Source organism: Syngnathus leptorhynchus, chromosome 2 (assembly GCF_054491065.1).
Source record: "Syngnathus leptorhynchus isolate UIUO chromosome 2, UIUO_Slep, whole genome shotgun sequence".
NCBI classification, from domain to species: domain Eukaryota; kingdom Metazoa; phylum Chordata; class Actinopteri; order Syngnathiformes; family Syngnathidae; genus Syngnathus; species Syngnathus leptorhynchus.
This window is the reverse complement of record NC_141196.1, coordinates 8,088,409-8,106,129: the sequence shown is the minus strand read 5'-3', so window position 1 is coordinate 8,106,129 and position 17,721 is coordinate 8,088,409. Positions and strand designations below refer to the sequence as shown.

The 17,721-nt window shown below is 42.7% G+C and overlaps 1 protein-coding gene across 3 annotated transcripts in view; it reads left to right on the top strand.

Annotated features, from left to right (window-relative positions):
- Positions 1 to 17,428, top strand: part of afg2a (AAA ATPase AFG2A) — an 86,502-nt gene extending 69,074 nt beyond the window's left edge. Inside the window, exons 16-17 of one of the 3 annotated variants that reach the window (XM_085903184.1) lie at positions 8,615 to 8,779; positions 17,031 to 17,428. In XM_085903184.1, coding sequence (XP_085759310.1) covers positions 8,615 to 8,779; positions 17,031 to 17,228 — 363 coding nt within the window. In that variant the 3' untranslated portion in view covers positions 17,229 to 17,428. Of the gene's footprint in view, positions 1 to 93; positions 189 to 8,614; positions 8,780 to 15,279; positions 16,176 to 17,030 lie in introns of those variants that run through there. The other 2 variants (XM_085903193.1, XM_085903200.1) reach the window with 2 other exon arrangements.
- The last annotated feature ends 293 nt before the right edge of the window (positions 17,429 to 17,721 follow it).

The following is a 17,721-nucleotide window of genomic DNA, read 5'->3' as shown; positions in this document are numbered from 1 at the left end:
TAAAGTGCCCACCCCCTTCCGGTCACATAACTTAAGGTATTCGGAACTCAAGAGGACACCAATTTGACCAGATTCCACTTTCTCAAATTGCAGGAAAACACACTTAACCGATGGGCCCTCCCGACATGAGAGGAGCCATTGTTGCCCCCGTGTGCCCAGCCTCCTCCTCCCCTCACCTTCCTGTAGCCCGTCTCCCCGGCGTGTCACATAACAAGCTAAGAGCACACCTTTTTTTTTTTTTTTCCACATGGGCCCTTAACAGGAGAGCCTTTGACAAGCTTGGCCATGTAAAGGGGGGGGAGGCTCTTTGGGCATCTAAAGGGGCCATTCTCCAAGGTCAGGATCTACCAGGGGGGGAAAGTGTGTAAATGATACCTGATGGCCTGTAAAAAGATCATTTGATAGATGGACATGCTCTTTAAGGCTACGACTGACAACTGTTCGTCTAAACTGCCCACTGTCACTTTGACATTTCACTTTAGGCCCTTCACATTCTGCCTGGGAAGAACAGTGGAATAGTGGTTAGCACATCTCCATCTGTTCTCTCTATGCTTGTTCAGGCCGAAACCAAGAAGTCGATTTAAAGAAAATTCAAGTATATAAAGGCTTCAAAAGAGGCACACGATCAACATAAGACATACATTATTATAATTTATTCAACAGGTCATTTCTTTTCATTTCATTTATCATTGTTTTAGCAAATATTGAGCTATTTTTCCCGAGTAATTTTGGGGGGGAGCATTAGAATGAAATTTTATATTATTTTCTTTCATTTTTTTAAAAAGCTAAAACTAGGCTTTATTTTGTAGGCCTCTGTTATTTAATTTGTCGTGGTTCTTACTGATCGCTCCGGTTGCCCATCCCTCCATCATCGCTGCGAGACATTCCTCAAGCCAGCGGCCAGGAAGCGCGGCGTGTAATTTACGCTGTCTGAAAGAATTATTCAGCCCTACGAATATGGTGGGGGACGTTTCCTGCTAGGAAAAAAAAAAAGAGAAAAAGAAGTCGATGTATAAATCACCAAAAGGATAGCCGGGGAGGAGCTGTGTGATTGGTGTCCATGAGGCCACGCCTTCCTGCCCAGCTGAACATTTTCTCTGTTACAACACATCCCGCTCGTTGCTTCCTTCCTGCCTCGCCCGTTGACTTTTAATACCTGCCTGTCATGTTTTCTTTCAGTACCCCCGCCCTTCCTCGGCCTCATCCTCCTTTTTTTTTTCTCGCCAGCCTCTCGTCGTGCATCTAGTAATTACCGCAGCTTTTGAGAAAAGCCTTTCATTCAAGTAATTACACCCCCCCCCCACCTCCCCCAGTGTAACACAATAAAATGGCTTCCCCTCCAGAGGAAAGGGGAAGTTCGGGGGTTGCTGTGTATTCCCCCCCCCCCCTTCCCCTCCTGGTTGGATGCTTCATAATACAAGAGGAGGCCGGAGCAAGTATTGAAATGACAAGCAGCTTTTGGTTTAGACTTACAACCTTGTGTTCACCTCAAAGGGCACCTTAACAAATTCCGTAGACCCTCGTGTGTATTTCATTGTAAAACAATGGCTCCGTGGATAAGGACGACTGTTGTGTTTGGCTTGATTGGTTGTGTCAGTTCGTTCAGACTGTGAGCATGTTTGGATTTGATCATGTAAAATATCCACTTATCCAAAAATTGGAAAACTGCTGACATGAACAGGTGGTGTTAAAATGGCTTTAGGGCAGTCCCACCTGTTGCCTGTGGTCGTAACCGCCGATCACCATAGCAACAATTTGTGCCACCATTTCATGGGACCGTAAGAGGAAGTGTCCTATCCATGTCAGTCTGCAGGCAGGATCCAGGCCGTGCCTTGTGTTGACAGATGATCCGATTCCCATTCAGACGGCTCGGGTGTCGGCCTCGCTCGTCGGCGATGTGGAAAAGCGACCTCTTGTCTGAAAGCCTCCCGAGTCCTCTGCTCTTCTCCCGTTTCCTGTCTTCATTTCGTGCTCCTTTGCGGCAAGTTCTTGTCAGAATGCATGAGAGGCTGCTTTGAATGGATTTGGACCAAAAATGTGCGAGAAGGAATTTCGTTTGTGAGGAATTTTGATGCAACCTCTTGCAACACAACATTGGAAAAATAGACGGTGACTACAGGGAAACGGTTTAAGTCTTAACGACAAAAAGCTTTTTTTTTTTTCTGCGGCGGCAGATTGGGTTACCAGAGTGGAGGCACTGAGGCGACACGGAGAGAGGGTGACCTTGTCTATGAGGAAACCTGACACAGGTTTTCACATGCTGGGTGGGGAATTTTTCTTTTTTCCTGTTTTGTCCCTCCTCAAACCCTGACGTCCCGAGTCTTGTATATATCTCCTCGGCCAAAATGCAGCACATCTCGTATCCAGCTCATATCATGTGCTTCTTGATAGTAAGATGTTCCAAAATGTTGACATGTCTTTCATCTCATTTTCCTCTTTCTGACACAAACACACACACACACAAAGATAAACACACAGTCCCCCACCCAGCCGGGTCCCAGTTCAGGATGAGCGTAAACAAAAACCAATGTTTAGATTTCACGGAAGTGGAAACGGATCCGGCCGAGTCGTTGTGTCACTCAGCAGCACTGATGTTTATGTTGGTGTGTGCATGTGTGTGTGCGTGTGACAGCTATCAAAGAGAGACTTTAGTTTTCTTTTATTTTCACGTGATGCTGTATGAGATAGACTTAAGACTGACATCCACTACGTCTTACGGACTAATGATGATTGCTGTGGTGTAGACATATCATTTAAAATGATCAATGCTCTGTTTGACTTCATTGCTCCTAACAGATTGAATTCTAATCAATCAACTAAGTATTTTATCCTATTAATGTTTTGAATGTGTAATTGTTAACCTAACAGCATAATTACCCAAGTTAATTAATTTTTTTAAGTAATTAAATAATTTCACCACATCAATACTTAAAACAACTCGTGCTTGGTAAAAAAAAATGTTTGTTAAAATATTTGGCAAACATCTTTGCAAAAATGGTTTTGTTAAAAATATTTACGATATTTTTAAAATGTTAGCTGTATATGTAGAAACGATCTTTAATGCTTTACAAATAAATAATCAACTTATCAGTTAAAAGCTTCTGTTAAATTGAACAAAATCATGATCAAAATTAGAAAAAGAAAATAAATTAATGCAAACTAATATTACAAAAATCTCGATATTGTGAATGCAGAGTGTTAGCGTAACTGAAGTATTTGGGTTTAGCATATTGTTAGGCTAAATATGCTTGGACTCTATTCCCCATACAATACTGTACAATTCCATTTGCTTACCTTGGAGTTGACCAAGTTGTGCCTGTCCATTTAGCTGTTGTGATTGGCCAGCCTGCTCTTCCCTACTGCGCTGTGATTGGACGGCCAGCATTGAGCGTTTGCGGCTTAGCTCGAGCTCAATTAATAAAGAATGTGCGTTTTGTGCGGCGTTGGCCAGGCACCCTTGCGATTCCAGACCAGTCCAGTCAGGAATGTGCAGGGTGCCCACAGGAACCGGCAGACGTTCACACTGAAGGCCAGTTTCCCTGAAAACCAAGTGGAGAACTGTGGACAGCTCTCAGGAAACAGCTCTTTGTAAAGCAAACATACATGTGTTTTATGGCAGACACTTTGCTGCTGCTGCCTGTATTTCTTTTTTTTTTTTTTTTTTTTTATATATAATGATGATGGCCTCCTAAGATTCCACTTTTCAACATGGCCTCGCTCTCATTTCCTCTGCTTTCCTTCACCCTTCTGGAATAATAATCATGCATTTTCTCTCCAGCCGTTTCTATTGCTTTAGTCGCTTTGACGCATCTGGGGACTTAATTACATTTGTAGCATTTAGCTACAAATTCATTCAAACATATTTACAAGTTTATTCGAATTTGTGACAAACATTTTTGCAAGTCAAAATATTTTTACTCAACATTGGCAGCTCCACGCTTTCGTACACTCATGTCACACGCTTGCTTAGCAGGCAACATGGTGCATTCAGGGTGCTTTCACAATATGGGAACTTGCAATGACACACAGCGCCGTTCGGAACATTTATTGTTTTATTCTTTGATTGTTTTGAGCATTTTGAATGTCAAAATGTTTTGGGAAAGTTCACATGATACTTGAAGGACCTCTAAAAAGCATTTGACGAAAGGAACATGGGTTCATGTCGGTACTAGTCGACCATTTTATAGAATGTGATCAAATGATGGGGAGCCTCGGGGAGAGTTCAACACACGCGTCATTAACGTAATTTGCTCATCCCGTCAAAGTCGTTTCAATCAAAACTTCGGTTCTTCCTTTTTTTCTGCTGTGTGGGTTTTCACGTGTGCGAGATAGCAGAGAGGATTCGTATTTACTTTGTTTTACTTTTTAGTCTGATTGAATAAAATTTGCCTTTGGGGTATGGCATCTAGTTGAGAAAATTAGGTACTTCGAGGGGTCCGATTCTTGTTCAGTATAAAGTTCTGGTCAGCTTCCATTGCCAAGAATTTGCGGTGGCTCTTCTCTCTCTCTCGTGACTCGTCGAGGCCTATGAGGATTGCCGCCGGCCAGGTTAGGAGTACGCACGTCTACGGCAATGTCCACTGGCCATAAGCCAGCAGCTGTAAACATGGACAGTGTTTCCTAAAGCAGTGAAACTTGGGTCCACCAAATATTTCTCACAAATGATGTCATACCATTTTTAAAATTGTGTGCATAATATACATATTGGAAGCGGTGCACAAATAGATGAATTACTCCTCTGCTTTGAGCCAATTACAAGCTCTGATATGATTGTGAAACACCACTTGAATTTGAAAATAGGTAATTTTTCCATTCCTATTTTGGGGTAGATGTGGTGGTTATGTCATTCCTGTGGGGGGCCCAGTGAAGTTTTTTTCATATACATAGCCCTCAATTTCATCAGAGTCTTAAAGAGCTTCACAAACCCACAATTGACAAATATTAACGACAACCCCTGAACCCTTAAGAGGGAAACATATAAGTATGAAGTCCTGGGGTCTTGGTTGCGCCATAGAGGAGGAAGACACTTAAAAAGTATTTGTAAACACGTGTAGCTGAAGGGAGGGTTAGAATTCCCTCGCCAGCAACAATTGTAAGCCGAAGATTCCCTGCATTCCGCATTGTGCAATGAGGTCTTGAGGGTCTTCCGAGGCAGGAAGTCATCTTTCATGAGGGATTATTTGGAATGCCTGGAATGACCGCCGTTGTTCTTTGCCTTTTTTGCGCAGAACTCAGTGCAAGCAAGCCATTTCCATGCAATGACCAAACATCTTACCGAAATCAGATGATGTAATATGTAAAATAGTCATTGGATAATGAAGCTAGTGAGGCTAAATGCTATCCCCAGTCGCTTTAATTTTAATTTTGTACTGTCAGACCCCCGCAGATGTATGAAGACTGTTTAGCCGGACATTTAGCTTCATTATTGAACATGGGTTTACTATCGTTTACCAGAAACAGGTGAGCTGAAAGTCGATTATAAATGGGCAAAAATTGTCAGTTGTCAATTGATCTAGTATCTGGAAGAACAAGACTTTTATGAAACAAATCTGCTCGCCAAGTATTTGTCTTTTGAGGTACCCCTTGCTGCCTCTCCTTTTTTGAGAACAGGAAGTGTTGAATGGATGGATGGATGGATGGACGGTTGGTTGGGAGGGAAAGAAGGAGGAGAAGGGAGGAGGTTAGAAAGCTGTTCACTCCCTCAGGGGCAGTTAGATGAGTTTAACAGTTTGGAAATTGAGAGACTGCACCATGGAGATTTTGGGGCTGGGCGTCTGGAAGCTTCTTCCGAAACTTCTCTCGGACGTTTTGCTGTTGAGAACCAAACAAGGTCCTGCTGGGTCCTCTGATTCGAACATACTATTCAGTGATGGAGTCCCAAGCTTGAACTATTTTGGAGTTTGGCTCATTTCTTAATCCCTAATCACTGTGTGCTCATTTTAAATAATCTTAAATAAGGTTTATTTTGTTCCACGACCAGATGTAGCATAAAAAATAAATGAAATGCTTTTAATCCCTTCCAGAGCCGCCCAAAAAATTCTTTTTTTTGATGAAGAAAAAAAAAACCCAGCAACTCTAATCAGGCCACTGTTAGTGTTCTTCTAAAAAAATAAAAATTCACCCTTTATTCACATGGTCACCGTTGATTGCCGTCGCACAATTTCAATTTTTTGACAGAAACAATGTACATCAATGAACATTTCTGAAGCTGTACTAGCTAGATGTATTAGCAAACAAATAAATACATTATAATAGTGTTATTTAGTTTTAGTTTAGCAAAGTCCTATCAATGAATTGTGCAATTGGTTCTTGCTCCATCTGGGAGCATCTGCCAGCGCGAGGTTAGCGGGTTTACGCTGACCGTCGTGCCAGGGAGCACGACTGAGGAAGTGCCCCCGGCTGGTCACCATCCCCAAGTGCCCCCGACCTCACCTCCCGCACACAAAGGCACCGGCAATGCTCACTAATGTGCGGGAAGAGCCGTGACAAATTAGACAGAGTGGGGTTGTTATTGCCCTTCACAAAGAGGTTGTGTTTGGCCGGCCTGTTATGGTGCGAATTTTGTTTGCGGTTAGCATATTTTGCCTCACAGTTATGAGTTTCTGCCCTTGAATCTCAGCTTGGGCCAGTTGTGTGTGACACTTACGAGAATATTTGCAAAATCTATGCAGACCTAGCTTCTTCTGCTTTATTTGGTCGTTTTCAACTGTTGGGTGATGATCACCCCTGCCATCGACAGGACTAGAGCAGAAAGGCCCCACCTGAGATTTGTAGATTTTTGTACTGGATTTTTTTGTTTTTTTTGTTTTACGCCATAGCTCTGCCTCCTTTTTGGTTTTGATGTGACTCCACTTGAAAATGGCGGCTCTTTCCCCTCCCTAGCTTCCAAGAAAGTCAGCATGAGGCCGCCTTATGTAAATTAGCTGTGACCTCACAATTGTGGCCGCTAAGAGAGAAGGAATGACTTTATTTTTCGTTATTGTTCGGCCCTTGGCAGAATTGTGCACTCTTTGCTCGTTTTAGATTTGTCATAGTCAGGTTCTCCAACTGGTCCAGTTTGTGATCAACACCTATTTTTTCTATCCACAATTGGTGTCTGACAACCACAGCCAGCAGTGGAAGAATCCCAAGACGTGAAAAACAAGAAGATTTCCTCCGCTGATAGGCTGCTCCTTTTGTCAACGCCGGGCCACGCTGCGGTTCCCTGAGGCGAACGTCTTGTGTTCCAGCCTCTCGTGTTCCGCGTGCAAATACAGGAAAAAACGGCAGATAAAAGGCTGGAAAAGTGTCCATCACGCCCTGTGAAATGGAAATTGCTTATCCAGAGGGGGAATGAGGAAACCGTAGACAAAAGGCTGCCGATTGCGTCCTGCCTGCTTTGCACGCAGGGACAATTTCAAGGCGAACAACCAAGCATGATGTTTTAGTTGAAAGAGGGCATATTATGTAAAATTAACTTTTCTAATTGCTCGTATACAAATATTTGGGTCTCTGGAATGTCTGTCCTGCGATGAAGTAAGACATGAAGCGACAGCATTTCTAAAAATATCTCTGGGCAAACCTGCAACTCACTTATGGACCCAAAGTAATGACTTACAATTGACATAACTTATTTTCCTAGCCAACATTCTAACTTGCTGAGCTCGAGTTTTTTTCCGTACAAACACGAAGCATGACGATAAAGCGTGTCAGCGAGAGAGCAAAAAAAAAAAAAAAAAAATCCTGGTTTGGCCTTGCCGATCACTCCTGACGTGACCTCCCGCGTGTCTCGTGGAGTGGAGCGTCGCGGTGGGCCGGCAAGTCTAGGCCTCTGCGAGGGGGTCCGTCGTACAAGAACAACAATGAAACTGTCAGCGCCAATTGATGCCTATTTTCCTGTGGAGTCCGCATCGAGTTTGACAAAAACAATTCACAGTGTCTGTTTCCCAATCTGAACAGATTACGGATCAGGATCTAGCACACTTGCCACGCTCGGAAAACTGAAATCTAAGATTTCAAATCAAGATGAAATATACTTGTTCTTCGTCTGCCAAAATTCTTTTTATCAGGCTGTTTTTGGAAAAGCATTTCCCATTCTTTAAGCATTTTTTCTGAAAAACGTTCACTTATTAGACCTTGTTGATATTTTTCCCCATACACCTTATGGAATTACTTTTCTTCATGTTGTTTTTTAAGCCCAGGTTTACTGTGCATGGTTGAATGGAGCTGTCGGAGACGGGACACACTTGTCTGTCCATCTGCTTGTCTGCGTTGGAGGGGCGCTCGCCACTTACCGACCTTTGACAAGGGAGATAGCCGTGGTTTTCGGCGACTTAGTAACTGTTTTGGGGTCACACAGAAGCAATCTATAGGAAGTAGAGCGACAGTTGGGTAACGTCGTCTTGACGACGGCTCAAGTGGGCTAACTAGTTCGCTCTATCCCAGGACTGTAGTTCATTTTTCAGTCTGCTTATAATGCAATATCTTATTGAGACTTTTTTGTCGCTCTTTTAACAAGATCATGTAGTGGCTCTGGAGACTGAAAGAATTCAAATAAATGAATGACATTTTTGAGTTGGCGATAAACAATAATTAGCTAACTTTATATTTCCCACCCTCTCTTTCCGTCACGCAGGCTCTGATGCGCCCGGGTCGTCTCGACCGAATCGTCTACGTTCCTTTACCAGATGCTGCGACTCGACGAGAAATATTTCGCCTACAGTTTGTGAACATGCCTGTGGCCCAAAATGTGTCTCTGGATGACCTGGTGACTTGCACGGACAAGTACTCTGGAGCCGAGGTGAGTTTGTTGAGTGTACGAGGCAGATCTGTCGCAACCAAAATGGCGGCCTCGCTGACATACACGACATGAGGGTGGTCTCTATCGTATGTATCTCGGTTGCGAGTTCCCGGTAGTCAACTGTGGTGTGCTTTTCAAGTTACGTGTCATTGTGCCTTTCCTGAATGTCGCGAGGCCGTCTCATGATCTGGCTGCTGACCGCGACCGAAAGGTTGCACAAATACTTCATTGTGCGATGGATTGGTCTCCTCCTATTCCATGTGACTCTTTTTCACAGAATTGCAGCAACTAAGTCTGACTGCTCCCTGTAGACATGTTCTAATAAAAAGTTCAAGGCACACCAAACTGCGAATGTTGGAGCTAGTGCCAGTAGAACCATTGTTATCATTTGGTTGACGGGGTTAACGTGAGCATAGCATTATTTTACAGCTAATGCAAATACAATGCTTACCTTGGAGCAGACAAGTAATGTCTGTTTTTGAGATAACTAGTGAGTCCAACAGGTTTCAGGGGTGGGTTCTAGTGGCAGAATGAATCAAGGCTATATTCCTCCAGGTTAGTTTAGTTTTAGTTTTTTTGTAAACTTAATATGTGGAAGTCTGTCATAGATCTACCAGGGTTCATTTTGAAAACCTTTCCGTTCATCTTCTTTCTGTGAATGTCAGTCAGGTTCAGAATGACTGTAGTAAGTCAACCTAAACAGAGTTTATCAGTGCATATCCTGCATGAAGAAGGCCAAAGCGGCCGTACACCTGGAGGAGGTATGCACCCCCCCCTGCTATTGAGTGTTGTGTTTGACATAGGGGTCTCTGCCCTGGTGTCTCATCTGTGGAATGGGTGCTTTGTCATTACTTGCAAAATTTCCCGTGAAGCCCCAGAGACGTTCAAAGACAAGACACATTTGTATATTAATTCTAATTTTTAGCCATAGACACATATATGATTGGATTTCTAGAGAGGAAGCTTGGATGGGCTCAAAAATAGCCGTTTCAAGCCATAATGCCTGCTTGAGATTTTTCCTTGCATCCAGGTATATTTGGTATGGCCACCCAATTTTATGTCGACCGGTGAAGCTGGTGTCCGGGGCTAATTTCTTTCCATAGGGTGCTACTGAGTGAGAAACAGCTGATTCCGAGTAAAACGGCCAAATTTTGGACATGGGCCCTTGAGACTTTAAACACAATTTCACGTTGATCGGTAAAATTCAGGCTGAAGCTGATGGACTGATATGGCCAATTCAAAGCAATATGACCCCGTTGTCCGGTTCAGTTTCTGACATTGCTTTTCCATCCATCCTGTTGTGAAAGATGTAGCCATCAACACATGGGGGAGGACGTTTTTCTCATCACAGTGCTTGTGGGCTTCTTAAACTCAGCTGTCTTTCTCCGTACTTGCCGCCTCTGCTTGCCCATGCTAACTTTCCTTGGAGACCGCCCCAAACATGGCCACAGGCTCCTCTTCCTCAAAACAGGGGTGACATTTGATAGTGTAAAAGGCCCGTTGTCAGCAATAACCCCCAAAGGAAAGGTGTGATGGTGCTTAGCTCCAGTTGTTTTGTGTTTGCGGTTAGGGGAAAACACCTACGGGATTCATTTCATACAGTAGGATCAGATCAAAGTCAACTGACAGCCAAGTAAAGGTCCATGGATGTTAATATGCTAAAGCTAATGTACAATGTAATAAACAAAAAAACAACAGTAACGTTTCTCCCGTTTCAAAGTGGGTCAATTTGAACTGCCACGTAAGTGTTGCTTTTAAAAATGACAATAGCACCTTTTATAATGACACACACAATTCAGTACAACCCCCTCACAGATAGTTTCCGCTTCACACCTGTTTATTCAGTTACTCACTTTCTTGTGATTTACAAGCTTGTATTTGTCACTACAAAGGTTCTTATCATTTAAAAAAAAAAAAGGGATCAGTGAATGTCCCTGACACTCTTTGACAAACAGTAGCTGTGTATGCATTTAATTGTACCGTTGGGCAACGACTACAATGAAAGATAAACAGCTTCAGAGGAATGCACGGCTATAAAGAGGACAGTTACACAAGAAGGAACTAGTCAAAGGTTTAGGTGTATACACACATACACACATTATTATATGTATATATATTCACTTTGCTGGAGATTTGTCATAAACGCCAACAACAACCCTGTTGCCATACTGTAAAATATTGGCACCATTTTATTTTTAAACATCGAGACAAATGTTATTGTTTTCTAAGATGAAGCTCATTAGAATTAGATTTCAATAGTCCCACGTGGAGAGATCCGCTTCCCCGAAGAAAGACGCGCTCAACGTCTCAACAAAGAACGTGAAGAAAGAAGTCGTTCACACGGCCGCTCCTTTTGTCTCTCGTTATCGTTATCTTCCGATGCTTCATGTCGACTTGAGCTTTACTCAGCCACTCGCTAAAGGTCTGTGCTCACTCTGCAGTTTTTTTTAAGTGTTTAGAGATGTTGTTTTTGGAATGTTTAGAATAACACATAATATTAAAATAATGTTTAAAAAAATATTACGGTTTATCGCTTGAAAAAATAAAAGTAAAACATGTTTGGGACTAAATTTTTCTTTAATTTTGCAAATGAACACTCAATTTTTTTTCTGTTTAAAACAGCTTTTGTCAGCTAAAATGAAAATCTCATTTTTGGTATCTCGAGAAAGAAAGAGATTAATTAAAACATTAAGCTTTTCCAATTCAAATCAGTTTTGGTTACACCTTTAATATATTACAAAATATAATTTATTATTGGTAAATGAAAACACAAGGCAGGGCATGGCGTCTATTCATTTTAAGAATTTTTTTTTTTTTTCTGAGTAATTCCAGCTGTCAAGCTTGGTCATGGAAACAATCTAATTCTTAAGTCAAGCTCTGTACAAATTTTTATCCTAAACTTTGCCAAAAGCGTCACGATATCTAAATTTCAGTGGAATTAGTAGTATTTCTTTTGCTGACACTTGTGGCCTTGGCGGAGATATTAAGCATGTCATTTGTACTGGATGTTGTATTCAGTCATCTCACATTCCCCGTGTGTGTCGACGTGCACTTTGGTTCTTGTGAAAAGGGCGGAGGGGAGAAAAAAAAGCACATTTCACTGGTGCACATCACACAGGTGGACTTATACACACCTAGACATTAACACACACACACACAGGTCACTTGAGTGTGGGTGTGTTTGGTAAATATGCCATCCCTGAATTCCCAGCTCGACGGAGAATGCCGAGCTTTCATTCGTCTGATTAAGGGGCGAGGACAAATATGCCCTTAAAGGCGAGGCCCGCCTATACCTCCTTACACACACACACACACACACACACACACACACACACACACACACACACACACACACACACACACACACACACACACACACACTTAACTTTGTGTAACCCCCAACACAGGTGCTACGCCACACGGGTCTTTCCAAAACATTCAACCAATCACATTGCCAATTTGAACTTTATTTGGGTGTAGCTTTGAAAGGTTTACACTAAATCTTCTGCTAGTCTGTCTCCATTCTTACGAGTTCATTCTGCTATATGACTCAATATACTTTTTATTGGCTTCTTCTTTGGTGGCATAGCTTCATGCCGTCACACTTTCATCATCATGCACACACACACACGCACACGCACACACACACACTCACGCGTGACTGTGGCAGCCTCTTCTCTCTCCACTCTGTATATTTTTATTTCTTTTCTTTTTTTTTTTTTGCAGTGGGTTTCTATTTGTGTTGGAGCAGCCGGCCATGCAGATGCTTCCTTTTTGGCTTTTTCTGGAGGATCAAGCCTTTTTTTTTTTGGGCTGGCCAGCCATGTGTTCTATCCGTTGAGATATTATTTAATAACTGCACAATATGATTTCTATACTGAGTGGTGAATGTGTGATTATATGTAGGTTGCACGATTGACGTGTTATTTTATGATATTTCTTGTTCACGTTACAGTTCAATAACATCCAAAAAGAAGTTCTGACTTCAACTGGATTTCTTGAAATCCAACATCCCTAGTGAGACCCAAAACAAGGAGGAACATGCCCAAAGTGGGCGTTACGCAAACACATCTGACAATATTGTAGCCTTAAAGCTTGGGACTTGCTGCAGACGCAGAAGTTAAGACTTGAGACTTCCTCCCACTTTCCTCCGTCCTCTCTCCTGTAAATGTGAGCGATTGTGTGTGAGGGGTGAGGCAGGCAGCGGGGGGGAGGACTGGACGTCGCCGGCTGGAGACACAAGGGCGGATTGATAGTAAACACACACACACTCATATGCACAGAGTGGATGTGCTGCCCACAGGCCCTTCATTAAGGCTGTCTGATACGCTCACTGAGCGCCTTTGTTGCTGGAGGAAGCCAGAAAAGTACACCAGACTGATTTGAGCCCTTATGTACTATGTGCTCCCTGATGTGATTAGCCGGTTCACTTTTTTATTTTCTTAGCAGCCCCAAGGGATGAGTTTATTTTTGGACAGGTAGGGCAGGGACTATCTTAATGTAGCATAAAACTGCAGGGGTGGCGCGGCTGTAGCAGCAGCTCCATAAAAACTAAGACAGCAACTTCATCGTAGTTTAGCGTAACAGCTACTACCAAAAAAAAAATTGTTCAGTGCAATATGGCTAATGTGACAAATACAAAACAAAACCAGAGGAATTGAAGCCTACGCGGTGATACAGACGGACAACGTAACATTTCAACGTTGTGACAGGGGAGGACATTTGAACGGGGTTATGGCACGGGCGAGTGCGCGCCCTGACGCCGGTGCGCCTCGCGGCCGTCGGCGCTGCCCCGGACACACAGCGACAGCCTTTCTGCTCCGCTGCTCAACGGCATGCACGAACACACATTCCCGCTTTGAGCCGCCACTGCGCCCCTAAATCACCACGCTCGAGCGCACGCTCTATGTGTGCGTGTGTGCGTGAAGTTATGTACGACAGTAGACCGGCCGGCCGGCCGATGTATGGGCGGTCCCGTTGGCCTCATAGGACAAAGCCACGCTTCACTTAGCGCGGGTCAGAAATGGAAAGGAATCAAAATGGTAAGACGAGACCCTATAAAAGGAGGAATGAGTACAAAGTAGGGTTACACAAACATACCTGACAAGATTGCAGCTTTACAATACACGGGAGAAAATATTCACAGTGTATGCATTTGAAAAACCTTTTGACTTACCGAGCTCCATTTGCTTCTTACTCTCATTCCTTTCTTCAATCTTTGTCCTTCTTTCCATTCTTATCTCCTTCCTTCTTTCCTTCTTCTTCACATTCTTTCTTTTCTATCGTCCGTCCTTCCTTTATTCCTTCCTTTATTCCTTCCTTTATTCCTTCCTTCCTTCCTTCCTTCCTTCCTTCCTTCCTTCCTTCCTTCCTTCCTTCCTTCCTTCCTTCCTTCCTTCCTTCCTTCCTTCCTTCCTTCCTTCCTGTCTTCCTTCTGTCCTTCCTTCCTTCCTTCCTTCTTTCTTTCATTCTGTCCTTCCCTTCCTACCTTCCTTCCTTATTTCCTACTGCCTTCCTTCCTGCCTTCCTCAAATAAATAATCCTAGAGTAACAAAAAAAATGGTAATAATGATCCACATGACGAGTGTGTGATTGACAACGGCTAAATGTGCTGACAGGCCAAATGAATTCTCTCTCTAAGTCTTTCTTTTTACCATTTTTTTTTTCATTGCAATAGAGATTGATTTTTCATTCCCGTGGCATGAAATACGTCGACAATCACTTAAAGGTCTTGATGCAGTGCAGCAGGCTGATGTGCTCCCGTCAGCTCCTGGCTTTGCAAAAGCAAAGCAAATGAGGGGCAGGGCTAATCATCAAGAGGCTCTCAGTTCTGAGATTTGCTGACTCAAGACCCAAAATGTTGGCCCGATAGCGAGACTACGGCGGTGTGTTTTTTAATGACGAAGCAGAAACGAGCCACGTGAACAATAAGCGCCTCTGTGCTGGTTTGAGTTAAACACTAAACGCCTATGACCGACGCCTGGATCGTCACTGAATCTTGCTCTTGACAGCTTTAGCCTGACGGCATTCAACTTGCAACCCCATTGGCTCTTTCAGTCAGGCGGAAACAAGCTTGACAGACAAATAATTGGCAGAGAAGCATCTCTTACACGACACCACTTTACAATGGTACCAACATACGACATTTTGAGCCTACAAGTGGTCAATTAAAAGTAGGTGGTCAAGCGGATGCCGACAATGACACCGGGATTTCATCAAAGCAACTTGGAGTCGAGTTACTTTTAATACCAGTGAAATAACTAAGTTACTTTTTATATGTTCTTAAGTTACTTATTTTTCTTCACAATAATATGGACGAATTGAAGTGCAAAGAAGATATTGTCAATTGAAGTGCAAAGAAGATATTGTCTTGACTTTGCTTATACAAGGAAGCTCCATCAAACAGTTTGTCCCCTCAAATGAAATACAGACACGCTCTATCCATGGACTTTTAAGTTCAGAATTTGAGTAACTTGTTAAGAAAATCTTTTCCTGTTTAGGGATGTTGCGGTGAAAAACTGGATCACTTGGTTCCACACGTCCCGGTCTCCTGCTGGCATACGCATTACCATCATTGTTTGGAATCATTATTACTGACAATTTACTGAACCCCCACCACCACCACCACCACCACCACCGCCAAATTGTTGGAATGATGGGAAATTCACGCTTGAAATGAACCCGGCCTCGTGTGTTTACCCTTCCTAAATCATGTCGCTGGAAACAGAAGACGAAGGGATGGGAGGGCGCAGTAGACCTCACATCCTGACATCTGCGAAGCACCTGTCCCAAAACACGTGTGCTGTGCTAACCTGGCTCGGCTGCATTCAAGGGAGCAAACAAAACAGATTTAACCCCCTTGGAGCTTTCAACAACAAGCCTATACAACCTGTCTTTAGTTGATTCATAACTATCACTTGACCAATGTTTTGGGTGTGCTTGACCCTGGTCGCGGTTTTTTTCTTGGCTCACGTCCTCTGGAATAGTATTTGCGATCTTAACGAGGCTAAAAAAAAAAAAGAAAGCTGACTTCTCGTCTGACACAATTATGACAAAAGGGCTTTTTTTTAAATTCCTATGCTATCTAAGGGTGCACGTTAATTGATTGGCAGTATGATTTTGAGGTTGTACGTGGAAAGATGTCTCCCATGTAAGGGTTTCCTGGACCACCAAAGGTTTGAGAGCCCCTGTCCAAAATGCGTATAATTCAAAGCAAAGAGGCTGTGTTTGCACTTGAGACACGGCCACATCCCAAATGTTGCCTCAACACATATTTGAGTGACGGGGGGCTGCTTTGGAAGCAGACGTAATCCCGTTAGATCAAGTCCACCTCCAGAGGACACCGGGAGAATGCTACGCTCGAGAGAGGAGCTCAAGTCCAAGCTCAGAAGTCGGATACAAGCAATCAATGTTTTTCAGAGAGAGATGGTGACCGATGTCATAACATTTCTTACTTTCCTAAAGTTTTTTCAATGAAATAATAAAAAAATAAAAAAAAAACTTGGAAAACATTAGCGCCAAGAAGCTTCATTTTGAATCTGAGTCGTCTTTCAATTTGATCAAATCTTAACAAAAAATTGTATTACAAAAATATGCTGTCAATTTAGAAAATTTGCAAATTTTTTCTTTAAAAGTAGTTTTATTCTCAGAAAATTACAACTTTGATCTCATACCTTTTTTTCTCTAAAACGTGCGCAACTTTATTCTCAAAAATTTATTTAGTGACAAATTAGTTCGCAGTTGAAGCCCACCCAAAAAGGTTTGTAATTTCCTATTGATGCCACAAGAGGGTGGCAAAGCACTATTTTCTTATGTTAGACAAGGCTATGGCTTGACTAATTACAAATCCCCCGCTCACTTTAACATAGTTGCTTTGCCAAGATGCCATAAGATGGGGCCAAAACAAAGTTTTTACTTTAGACAAGGCTTTGGTGTGAGCACAAAACAGCATTTTGTCCATTTATGATGTGTTTTTTTTGCGTGCCATGACCTGAGTCATCACTATTTAAAGCATCTCTTTTATAAAATTGACATCAATTCATCAGATTGTTTTAAATAGATAAATTGCCTCAGGATCAGACTTAGCACAATGCGAAGGTGTCCTGTCACAGTTTTCTTATACGCTTGCTTACCTACTATACACGTTATTTCCATTGTGTCACTAACATTAATGGGCCTCTCACCATAGCTGCTGCCCATGTCACTGTGCATGCATGTGTGTGACGATGTGCGTGTTTGCTTCCTGTCCCAGATAACAGCAGTATGCCGAGAGGCTGCGCTGCTGGCCCTGCAGGAGGACATGAAGGCTGAGCACGTGGACGCCAAGCACTTCCAGAGTGCCCTCGCCGCCGTGAGGCCACGTGTCCCCGACGCTCTGGTCCAGTCCTACGTCGCCTATCAGCAGCAGCACGCCATCACCACTCCGCCCTCTTTTCTGCCCCCCCTCTGATGTCTTAGTATTGCTTTTCATCATGTGCGTCTGAGTCATCCATTATGTAAAATACATCATGCAGCAGTCAAATATAATTGCAGTCAACATGAATTGTAAACATTTCAGAATCATGAATTAGTTTTTCATTCCGTAAACTATACTGAGTGCACAAAAGCAGATTATCATCATTTTGGATATTCCAATAAATGGATTTGAGTTTTTGGGTTAATTTTGTCTTCTGTTTTTGTTCACACCAAAAAATGTTGGGGTCATTTTTGCGGTCCGCAGGTTGCCAAATTGAACAAACTGTTTATGCAAAATGCATGTACTTTGAAAAAACAAAACATTATATCAGATGCATAATGGCTCTTGTAAATTGGGGGGGGGGGGGGGGGGGGGGGAGCGGGAGTCATATGGATGCAAATAAAATCTTGGGCATCTTTATTTCACACTTTTAAATTTCTTGCACATGCAACTTTATAAATCTTTAAATAAATAAATATTTAAATTA